We start from the raw sequence: 12,693 nt of genomic DNA, 5'->3' as shown, positions 1-12,693 counted from the left end.
AGAAGTCGGCTTCCGTGCCAGGGTGACCGGAGAGACACCCTGGCACTGTGTTGGACTTTGCCGTCCTCCGGCCGCGAAACGGCACCCTGCGCCATGCTGGCCGCTCGATCCAAGCTGGCCCCTGGGACTTTGCGCAATTTTCCGCCGGCGGCCCGCGGAAGTGGCGGATGAGGACGGATTTGCAGGCCGGGGCCGGCAGGGAGTTCCAGGGGAGCGGACTGAAATTCGGGTTTTCGGCCGGTCGCGCCTGGAACTCCGGTCGGGCAGGGGGGTCGGAGGGAATTGCTGCTGCGGATATATGAGAGGGTGGTTTATCGGAGCCCTCGACCACGGCGAAGCGACAGATGTTGGCCCACCGCCAAGGGCGCCTCGCCCCCCTCCCGTCCGCCTCGGGAGCGCCGGTCCCGCCGACCAGGCGACGGTTCCCTGCGGCCCCCGTGGTCGGAGGCGCCCCGCCTCCGGTCCGCCGGACCTCCACCGCAGAGGGCCAGGTGAGTCTGCCAGGACCCGAATCAGCTTCCAGACGGCCGGCAGGTCCCTCGCGCCCGGGTCCGCCCTAGGAGCGCGCCCCATGGGAGAACGGTGGCCTCCGGCCCCACTCCTCCTCCCGGGCCATCATCCGAGGGCTTCCTGACCTCACGACCACGGCCTCCCGCCCCGGCGGCGGTGCGCACATCGCCAGCAACTCCCGCGACCGCACCCTGGGGGGTGCGGGACGGCGCGGCCGCCCCCCGATCGGGTGCGCCCGGTCCCGCCGACCCCCCCTCCCGCTCGGCAGCCATGGATTTCGACGCCCTCCCGCACCCCCCTTGTGACGCCCCTGCCAAGAGGCCCCTGAAAAAGTTGACCAAAAAATTTGAGGCTAGCTACTCCAACATTTTAAGAGTGGTAAATGAAGATCTCCCCTATCTCTTTGCCAAATTTGGGACCCTGGACTTATTCAGGGCCTGAGCTGTGGCCCCTCTACTTTCCCTAGCGTGACTGCACCTATAGTTACATGACGGGCCCCCCACTCCTCCATATATATAAATGGAAGAATAAAAAAATATATATATATATATATCTATATATAGATATAGATATATATATATATATATATATATATATATATATATATATATATATTGAACATAAATATTAAAAACCAAATATGAAATATCAGAATAAAAAAAAATAATTATATATATATATATATATATATATATATATATATATATATATGTAATTATTTTTATTTATTCTGATATTTCATATTTGGTTTTTAATATTTATCTTCAATATATATATATATATATATATATATATATATCTATATATATATATATATTTTTTTTTATTCTTATATATATATATAGATATATATATATATATAGATATCTATCTATATATATATATATATGTAATTAATTTTTTTTTATTCTGATATTTCATATTTGGTTTTTAATATTTATCTTCAATATATATATATATATATATATATATATATTTTTTTTTTTTTTTAATTCTTCCATATATATATATATATATATATATATATATATATATATGTGTGTGTGTGTGTGTGTGTGTGTGTGTGTGTATATAATTGTTTTTAATGCTAATATTCATTACTTTATTATTATTATTTTATTATTTAGTATGCAGTACCGAAGGAATATGTGTGTATATATATATATTTTTTTTAATACTAATATTCATTATTTTATTATTATTATTTTATTACTTAGTATGCAGTACCGAAGGAATATGTGTGTATATATAATTTTTTTTTATAGTAATATTCATTATTTTATTATTATTTTATTATTTAGTATACAGCGGTACCGAAGGAACTACTTTTAATACATTTATTACACGGCCCCAAGTCTCCTAATCCTCCCTGCCCCTCCCCCTGTAAGATCTCGATGTCTACTAATCCTCCCCGCCCCGTGTAAGAACTAGATGATATTTGCATTTACCGCCTCCCGCCCCGCCCCCTGTAAGAACTCTTCTCAGCGGACCTCCAGAATGCCTTGTGCGCATGCGCACCGGGGCGGAAGTGACGAGGGTATAGCAATCTGAGGGGGTATAGCATTCTGTCACAACACCGGAGAAGGAATCCGCCGCGGGGTGGAAGTGCACCATAGAGAATACCGAGGGCCAGATGGTATGAACCGTTGATCAGTGTTCCTACAGCTCAAGCCACAGCCAATCACAGTTAGAATCACGCCCCTAGGGACACACACAGCCCCTCCCTCTCAAAAAAAAGTTAACCCCTTCACTGCCAGTGTAATTTTACAGTAACAGTGCATATGTATAGAACTGATTACTGTAGAAATGTCACTGGTAACCCCAAAAGTGTCAAAAATGTCAGTCAAGGGTCCGATCTGTCCGCCGCAATGTCGCGGTCCCGCAAAAAAAATCGCAGATCGCCTACATTACGCTTTAAAAAAAACAACAAAAATGACAAAAATCTTTCCCTTTGTTAGTAAACGCGTTAACTTTTGCGCAAACCAATCAAAATACGCTTTTTGCAATTTTTTTTTACCAAACATATGTAGCATAAAACAAATTGGGTGAAAATGTTAAAAAATTTTGATTTTTACATTTTTTTGGGGGGAATTTCATATAAAAAAATGTGAAAAATATTGTTATTTTTGCAAAATTGACACTCTTTTTTTGTTTATAGCGCATGATCAAAAAATCGCACAGGTGATCAAATACCACCAAAAGAAAGCTCTGTTTGTGGGTAAAAAAGGACGTCAAATTCGTTTAGGTACAGCGTCGCACGACCGCGCAATTGTCCGTTAAACTCACGCAGTACCGAATCGCAAAATACCCCCTGGTCAGGAAGGGGGTAAAATCTTCCGGGGCTTAAGTGGTTAAGTACCGAAGTTTGGCGCCATTCCACAAATGTGCGCAATTTTAAAGCATGACATGTTGGGTATCTCTTTACTCGGCGTAACATTATCTCTCACATTATACAAAAAAATCGGGCGAACTTTACTGTTTTGTTTTTTTTTTTTTAATTCATGAAAGTTTTTTTTCCGAAAAATTGCTGCGCAAATACCATGTGACATAAAAAGTTGCATTTTATTCTCTAGGGTCTCTGCTAAAAAAAAAACATAGATTATATTTGGGGGTTCTGATTAATTTTCCAGCAAAAAATGATTTTTACATGTAGGAGAGAGAAGTGGCCATAGCTTGAATATGTTACCTGAAAAAAAACAAGAAGTGTGCCTGTGTCCAAATATATATCTGGACCTCAGAGATATTGGGATCACACACACTGTATTATTATTAATGGATGGAGTGAGCAGGAAAGCTGTGATAGGACAAGTAGAGGATTTCTATTGCTGGAATATACTCGTTGTATGTCAGGCTGGGTCACTCTGTGCAAACAGTTCCGGGGTCAGGGATCCCACCTGGGACAGTCCCTGGAAGGTGTGAGGGGGGACACCGGCTGGCCCCGCCCCGGCCTCCTCCCCACCCCGCCCCCGGGTGTTGCCGCAGTGTCTGCTGTGGGCGGGGCTTTCCCTGACGTCGCTTCCTTCCAACATGGCGAAGAGAAGAGCCGAGCTTCCCTGAGCAGCTGATCCCCGTCACCGTAGCCGCGGCCAGACTTCCCCGGGAGACGGACGGGGGTGACGTGCACTGAGAAGGGCTGTGATGGGGCGGCCCCCGCCGGGCGGACATTAGCCGGGGACTCCGTACTGCCAGTTCCTGCCTCGGATCGTACAACCCCCATCGTCACACCATGTTCCTCACCCGGGCCCTGGAGAAGATCCTCAGCGACAAGGAGGTGAAGAGAGCCCACCATAGCCAGCTCCGCAAAGCCTGCGAGGTGGCCCTAGGTGAGATGACTGGGCGGCATTGTGACAATGGAGGAGGACAGGCTGACAGGGGGAGGGGCTGTGTGTGCCACAAGGTGACAGGGGGCGGGGATAGAGCTACATAGTGATGAGACGGGGCGGGAACAAAGGTACACAGGTGACAGGGGGCGGGGATAGAGCTACATAGAGATGAGACGGGGCGGGGACAAAGGTACACAGGTGACCAGGGGCGGGGATAGAGCTACATAGTGGTGACACAGGGTGGGAATAGAGATGATAGGGGACGGGGACAAAGCTACATTGGGGGGGGGGGGGGGGGGCAGAGGTACATGGAGGTTAGAGGGGGCGGAGATAGAGGTACATAGAAGGGGTGGAAATAGAGGTGCATGGAGGTGACGGGGGCGGAGATAGAGGTGCATGGAGGTGACAGGGGGCGGAGATAGAGGTCCATGGAGGGGGCGGAGATAGAGCTCCATGGAGGTGACGGGGGCGGAGATAGAGGTGCATGGAGGTGACAGGGGGCGGAGATAGAGGTGCATGGAGGTGACAGGGGGCGGAGATAGAGGTCCATGGAGGGGGCGGAGATAGAGGTCCATGGAGGTGACGGGGGCAGAGATAGAGGTCCATGGAGGTGACCGGGGGGCGGAGATAGAAGTCCATGGAGGTGACCGGGGGGAGAAGATAGAGGTGCATGGAGGTGACCGGGGGGCGGAGATAGAGGTGCATGGAGGTGACCGGGGGGCGGAGATAGAGGTGCATGGAGGTGACCGGGGGGCGGAGATAGAGGTCCATGGAGGTGACCGGGGGGCGGAGATAGAAGTCCATGGAGGTGACCGGGGGGCGGAGATAGAGGTGCATGGAGGTGACCGGGGGGCGGAGATAGAGGTGCATGGAGGTGACCGGGGGGCGGAGATAGAGGTCCATGGAGGTGACCGGGGGGCGGAGATAGAAGTCCATGGAGGTGACCGGGGGGCGGAGATAGAGGTGCATGGAGGTGACCGGGGGCGGAGATAGAGGTGCATGGAGGTGACCGGGGGGCGGAGATAGAGGTGCATGGAGGTGACCGGGGGGCGGAGATAGAGGTGCATGGAGGTGACCGGGGGGCGGAGATAGAGGTGCATGGAGGTGACGGGGGGCGGAGATAGAGGTGCATGGAGGTGACCGGGGGGCGGAGATAGAGGTGCACGGAGGTAACCGGGGGCGGAGATAGAGGTATATGGAGGTGACCAGGGGGCGGAGATAGAGGTCCATTGAGGTGACCGGGGGGCGGAGATAGAGGTCTATGGAGGTGACCGGGGGCGGAGATAGAGGTCTATGGAGGTGACCGGGGGCGGAAATAGAGGTCTATGGAGGTGACCGGGGGCGGAGATAGAGGTCCATGCAGGTGACCGGGGGGCGGAGATAGAAGTCCAAGGAGGTGACCGGGGGGCGGAGATAGAGGTGGGGACAGAGCTACATAGAGGTGACAGGGGATGGGGATGGGGACAGAGCTCCATAGAGGTGATGGGAGGGGGGACGGAGCTACATGGAGGTGACGGGGGGCGGGGACAGAGCTACATGGAGGTGACGGGGGGCGGGGACAGAGGTACATGGAGGTGACGGGGGTGGGGACAAGGATACGTAGAAATGAGCGGAGGCAGGGACGAAGGTATATGGAGGTGACAAGTGTGGGGACAACGGTAGGTAGAAATAGAAATGAGCGGGGGCAGGGACAAAGGTACATAGAGGTGACAGGGGGTGGGGACAACGGTAGGTAGAAATGAGCGGGGGCAGGGACAAATGTACATAGAGGTGACAGGGGGTGGGGACAACGGTAGGTAGAAATGAGCGGGGGCAGGGACAAAGGTAAATAGAGGTGACAGGGGGTGGGGACAACGGTAGGTAGAAATGAGCGGGGGCAGGGACAAAGGTAAATAGAGGTGACAGGGGGTGGGGACAACGGTAGGTAGAAATGAGCGGGGGCAGGGACAAAGGTAAATAGAGGTGACAGGGGGTGGGGACAACGGTAGGTAGAAATGAGCGGGGGCAGGGACAAAGGTAAATAGAGGTGACAGGGGGTGGGGACAACGGTAGGTAGAAATGAGCGGGGGCAGGGACAAAGGTAAATAGAGGTGACAGGGGGTGGGGACAACGGTAGGTAGAAATGAGCGGGGGCAGGGACAAAGGTACATAGAGGTGACAGGGGGTGGGGACAAGGGTAGGTAGAAATGAGCGGGGGCAGGGACAAAGGTACATAGAGGTGACAGGGGGTGGGGACAACGGTAGGTAGAAATGAGCAGTGACAGGGGATAGGAATAAAGACACAAGTGCCGAGTAGCGGAGATATCGGTACATTGATGAAAAGGGGGCGGAGACAGATATAAAGGTGGCACTCACAGCTATTTGTACACCATGTGCATTGTCTATGAGGAGTGTGGTTGTGTCTGACACATGCTGTGTTGATGTGGTGTACGGCCCGGCACATCTCACCATCCAGGTATATACTAATACTCTGGATGACTGTACTCCGATCCCCTTCCTCAGACAGGCAGTGACTGCAAAGAGCGGTGCACACAAAGTATAAACAGGCAGACAGACCAATCACAATCCCCCAACTATCCAGAACAAGCTTTGTGATTGGTCTGTCTGTGTAGTGCTGTTTGTTGTCATGACCTGGAAGGGGTCCTGATTGGCCCCAAACCTCACTTTATAGAAATATATACCATATAATATAATATGTTTTGCCTGTTCTTCCCTTTGATGGTGTGTTGGTAATTCTTGTGACTTTGGACTTTGTATTGGATGGAACCATCTGTCCCGTCATTGCAGATTTAGGATTGTGGCCTCATTGACACTGACAGTGATATATACAGTGTAAATAAATGAGCCGGACCATCAGTGCTCGGGGTGTTCTGTGCTGCCCAGAAACAGTGCAGGTAAGTCATGTCATGTGTTGAGGCTTCTCAAGGTTCCAATGAAAGGGACGGCGGCTGTGAAGGCTTTGTTCACCTTTTGACACAGGAGGTTGATTTACTAAAGGCAAATAAACACTGCACTTTGTAAGTGCAGTTGCTCCAGAGCTTAGTAAATGAGGTGAAGCTCTGCAGACTTTCATCATCCAATCAAGTGCTGGAAAAATGCTATTTTTTTTTTTTTAATTTTCTTTAAATGTGATTGGGTATTCTTTGAAAAGAGAAACTTTACCTCATTTGCCAAGTTCTGGAATAACTTCCAAAGTGCACAGTCTGTTTGCCTTCAGTAAATCAAATGTAATGTTTCATGATACATTGATATTTAGGGTCCATTCGCATGATCCGCCTTGCGATGAGCTCCATTCTCTGCTCAGCGGGGATCGATCCGCCGATCCCCGCTGAGCAGGCAGGTGACAGCTCCGTCTCCGCTCTGTGTGCGGAGAGGGAGGTGTCAGAGCCCCGCTGCTCTCTATGGGGGAATCGGATGAGAGTGGACCGTCTGTCTGCTCTCATCAGATCTGATCCCCTGGACGGATGGAAAATAGGGTTTCCATCCGTCCGGATGCAGATGGCAGCGGGTGTCAGCGGACATGTCTCCGCTGACATCCGCTGCCCCATAGGGATGCATGGAGGATCCGATCAGATCCGCCTAAAAAACTGACAGGAGTATCTGATTGGATCGTTCGTGTGAAAGGACCCTTAGGGCTCTTTCACACAGGGGGACTGTTCAGATCCGCCTGTCCGTTTTTTTGGCGGATTTGAACGCTCCCCCATGCATCCCTATGGGGCATCGGATGTCAGTGGAGACATGTCCGCTGACATCCGATCCGTCAAATCTGGACGGATGGAAACCAGTACACCCGTGCAGTACACCCATGATGGCTGATCGTGGGTGCAATGCTGCATAGAATTCAATGCATAGCTTTATAAATGCACATTTCTTTTGTATTTTATTATTGTGCGTGCGTTTATTACATTTATGCTAAAGGCGCCTTTAACAGAACACGTCAGAGCACACATTGGTATGAATGTCTGATTAAAATGTATTGTTTTGTACTTGTGGTCATCTATGAAGTCTACTTTTGATGGCAGCCTGAGGCCTTGTTCACATGGGTGCATTCCCCCGTACAGTGTACCAAAGGGGCTTATTTCAATACCCGGGAAGCACAGGCAGTGTGTACAGCCCGTTGCCAGAAGCCTGTCAATGACAGGCTGTGATACACTTTGTACGCTGCTTTTTGCACACTTTACGTTTTTGTCTTTAGGGCCATATGTGAATGGTGGCATATGCCCCAACACGGACTTACTGTGTGGGGGACATATGACGCTGTGTGAGAGTAACGCTCGTAGGTGCCTCCTGGGCGCCAAAATACGCAATTTGTTTTGCCATGGAAACATGTGCACAAGGCCTTAGAAGTCACTGTTGATGACTAATATCTGATGTCCATTTATTTTGCCTTCATTGGGTATATTTCATGTTTGGTTCCAGCAGGTCTATGTGCCGTTTCTGTTGCCTTCTCCAGAGTTTGCAGTGACTATACAATGGACACAATAGGATTGTATTTGTCTCTGTGGTTACCAGATGTGTCATGCAATGTAGATTTCTGTGTGTCTGAAGATGCAGAGCACATAAGAGTGCCGATGGAATAAATAAACTCCGATATTCTAATGCATGGTTACCCTGAGTATTTGCTTGTAGATCTGTCTAATCACTAGAGAATCATGCAATTCTAGAATTTTACCAATCATGGAATCACCATTGTGTATTATTTTCTGCAGATTGGGCAATCTAATTTTCCAGTCTTTAAAGTGGAGTTCCACCCTATTTTTATACTTACCTCCATCTTCTCGCTCCGGGTCACCTGAAAAAGAAATGGATAATCGCATATTTTTTTTTTTTTTACTTACCTCGTAGCGAAGAAAATATACTTACCTTACTTCCTTCTTCCTCCTTCCTCGGCCGCGGCCCGTCGTCACTTCCTGGCTCTGCAATGATTCCTGGGAGCTGGACGTCATAGCTCCCAGGAATCATTGCGCCTGCACCGGCCCCGACGTCAGTTCCGGGTCGCGCGCGTCATCCCCTTCTAAACAGCTTCTGGGCATGCCCAGAAGCTGTGGAGGGATGACGCGCGCGACCCGGAAGTGACGTCGGGGCCGGCGCAGAGCATCGTGGGACCACAGAAGGCGGAAGAAGACGCCGAAGAGGACGCGCTGGCTTCAAGCTGCCCACATCTGAGATGGCAGCGCTGGACAAGACGTTTGCAAGGTAAGTATTTCGTCTTGCAGGTAAGTGCAACCCGGGACAGATCAGAGGCTAGCCATTGTGGAATGCACTAGCCCTGACTGTCCCGGGGGTATTAAAAAAAAAAAAAACAAATCCAGGGTGGAACTCCGCTTTAAGTTCTTTCCAGTTTTTTAAATTGGTTTGCTGTTTGGTACACGTGTGTTTACTACTGAGCAGCCAGCCTTATTGTCGTATCCTGACAGGTCAACCATCAAAAAGATAAGTGAACCTGAGTTTTTGTACAAATCCCTGCAGCTGGATAGATGACATGTCTAAAGGGCCTCAGTGGTGCCAAATAGATCTGATCATTGACGTTGCTGTCAGTGGAAGCTGGTGATCCCTGGCTCCTTAAGCCTCGTACACATGCAACGATTATTGGACGACCAATCGGCCGTCTTTTGTCCTGTGTTGTTGTGTTGGTTGGAATGTGCCTAGACTGCACACTAATTTTCTCGGCCAACAACAACCAACTGCAGAAGTGATGTCATGTGTTGGTTGCCCAGTCTTGCTCATCAGATTTTTGTCTGCCGAAATCTGTACTGACTGACGGAAAATCGGCCGTTCTGTTGACGGCCAACAAAAATTTTATAGCCTGCACACCAGATTTTGTTCGGCCGAAAAGTCGCAGTCGGTTGTTGAAAGCATCATACTAACAAGCCAACAATCGGCCAATCGGACGTTGGCCGAAAATTCACGGCCAACTATCGATGCGTGTGTACGAGGCATTACTTTTGCCTATTGCTTTCTAAATTGGACCAACTGGCAGCTTAATCGTGTGTAAAAATTTTGACATCCCAACAAACCCATCCACTTAGGAACCATATTAGGATGAAGGTCTCTAGTTAGATCTGGAGTTGAATGTAGAATTCATATCATTGTTATATAAAGTATATTTCTGATCTTGAGAATATATTGCGTGACCTAAAGAGTACCTTTTAATCTACTGACCCCCATCCCTAATTTTTCCCCCCTTCTTACCTTTTTCACCGGGCCATCCGTAGTGTTGCATCAATACTAAGTACTCATGCAAATGCTCTGGTACCTTTTGCGGTGCAATGAATGGGCTCAAATCATGCTGCAAAGAATTGCAAGCGATTTGAACAGGAATGCAGTGCAATTACTGTCTGAATCGCATGCGGTTTTACGTATCGCTCCCAAGTGAACCCTGGCATGTTATAGTGATTTCAGCCTTAATTTACAGAAGAGCAGTGGACCACATTCCTGTTTAAATCGCTTGCAATTCTTTGCAGTGTAAATACGGCATTGTAGGTTAGTTGCGCTTATTCAAATTGCTTAAATCATGTGTGAATCACAATAACATAATCCTTCAAGGGTTAAAATTAAAACAAGCAATGTTCATCCAATAACCATTAATTCAAAGTAAAGTCCCTAAATAATAAATTCTTCAATCTTCAAAAAGAGTGCTCCTTAATTGTGAACCTGTGTGGGTCTAAAAAATGCATGCATGTGCAGCAATCCCCGTCACCTATTCACCACTGCGCTCACCTCAATAGGTCCAACATCGCCTTCCCCAGCTGGGATGTACTCCAGGCCCTAAACAGCTGAGTGATGTCCTCTCCTCCCCTCTCCGGGTTTCACTATAGGCTTCTATGTGGACTGTATATAAATAAAAAAACTCCTCTCTCTTCCGCAACCGCCTCAGTTAGAGCCCATTCACATTAGCGCGACTTGTCAGCATGACAAGTCGCGCTCGGTCGTGGTCCATTGATTAGCACAGGACCCGTTCTAATAGGAGCGACACAAGTCGCTCCAACTTAGAAAAAGGGTCCTGTACTACTTTGGGGCGACCTGGAGGCGACTTGCATAGACTTCCATTATGTGAAGTCTCTGCAAGTCGCGCCGAAGTCACGGTGCACACGACTTCACAGGTCGCCCCCCAAAGTCGTGGCGCGCTAGCCTGAATGGGCTCTGAAAGTGAACATACTTTCCACTGTGTAGTATTTCAAGCACATACAATGTATTAAAAGCATCCACTTACATTTAAAACAGAGAAAATACGTTTAAACACTTGTTTCCTACTTTCAGTGGGGCTGTGGCTCCCATCTCATCCCAATTCACTACGTTACCCGACTCCGTCCAACGCGTATCGTCACTGCCACGTAAATTCCTCCAACATACAATAACGTATTCACACTTTTTTGAGTTGTGGGAACACCACTAATTTGGTTTGCAGCTGTCACACATTTTAGAGTAAGGGAATAATATTAGCATGGGATAAATACTTATTTTATTTCAGTTTCTTCTCAGTGCGATTAGAGCCCATTCATTTATATGGGCTAAAATCGCACCGCAAAGGTATTGGTTTTAGGTATTGGCGAATACTTGAGCAAAAATATCGGTACTCATACTCGCTGATTAAAAAAACAGTATCGGTGCAACCCTAGAATTCAGCAAAAAACATACATGTCCAGCAAATCCAGTGGTTTGCTATAGGAATCTGCTGCTGCACACCTAGTCCTGCAGTGCCACCCGCTTCTCAGATGTCATCGGGACCTTTGCAGGAGGCCCTCTAGAGGCATGTATGTGCTGCAACATGTCATGACAGGGTCGGCTACAGCAGTGGTCCTCAACTCCGGTCCTCAGGGCCCACTAACAGGCCAGATTTTAAGTATTACCTTGGGGAGATGCAGACTAGAGTACTGCAATCACTGAGCAGCAAATGATATCACCTGGGATGTATTTCAGTTATCTTGCAAACCTGGCCTGTTAGTGGGCCCTGTAGGCCAGGGTTGAGAACCACTGGGCTACAGGAACTAGGAAGAGACGGCCAGTCTCCCGATAAGGCAATATGGCACATGCACTGTAGAGCAATGTTTCTCAACTCCAGTTCTCAAGTACCCCCAACAGGTCATGTTTTCAGGATTTCCCTTAGATGAAACGGCTGTGGTTGATACTAAGGCAGTGAAACTAATCAAATCACCTGTGCAAAATAATGGAAAGCCTGAAAACAAGACCTGTTGGGGATACTTTAGGTCTAGAGTTGAGAAATATTGCTGTAGCGTATCCAGGAGCCTTCTGGGATGCGTGATGTGAGTATCCCAGGAGGCTGTAGTGAACTGAATATGGGATTATTGCCTAGGTGAGAATCCAGAAAAAGTAGGAGGGTTCCCGAAAGAAAAATATTCTGGTTGTGACGGGGGAAGGGGTGAAATGACAGGTCCTACAGCTGACTTTACAGAATATTGTTTTTGTAGGCTAGCAGTGGAACAGATATGTCTGTGAGGTTGCCCAGCATTGCCTTGGATGGTGACTGTTGTTTGGCATTGATTTATGGACTAATAGGTTTGTTTTCAAGCAGACCAATGTAATTATATCCTATTGAAGGCACCTGGTGATGATTACAGGCTAAAAAAACCGCATGGAAAGCCTGTTAACTGCAGTAGTTATCTGGATGCTAGTTTATCCCATTGAAGGAAAGCAGAGCTGTGTTGCCTAAGGGCAGAAAAGATTTTTCTTGTATTTACATAGACTGAGCACCTGATCACATCCGGTGGTGATACACGGTCCATGCCAATGTTGTTGATTTGATCTCTTCGCCTGGTGATGTGAAATTTAATAGATGGTTAAGATTACAGTTGGCTTAGCTTTTTTCTTTTTTTATTTATTTTTTTGCATTGATGCATTC

General features: G+C 48.0%; 1 protein-coding gene across 1 annotated transcript in view; it reads left to right on the top strand.

The window, feature by feature from the left end:
• Positions 1–3,412: 3,412 nt before the first annotated feature.
• ARFGEF1 (ARF guanine nucleotide exchange factor 1) overlaps positions 3,413–12,693 on the top strand; it is a 319,100-nt gene continuing 309,819 nt past the window's right edge. The window contains exon 1 of the mRNA XM_082258428.1: positions 3,413–3,833. Coding sequence (XP_082114554.1) covers positions 3,737–3,833 — 97 coding nt within the window. The 5' untranslated portion in view covers positions 3,413–3,736. The remainder of the gene's footprint in view (positions 3,834–12,693) is intronic.

Source organism: Pelophylax lessonae, assembly GCF_965119305.1.
Source record: "Pelophylax lessonae genome assembly, chromosome: 5".
Classification (NCBI taxonomy): domain Eukaryota; kingdom Metazoa; phylum Chordata; class Amphibia; order Anura; family Ranidae; genus Pelophylax; species Pelophylax lessonae.
This window is presented reverse-complemented; position numbering and strand designations above follow the sequence as displayed.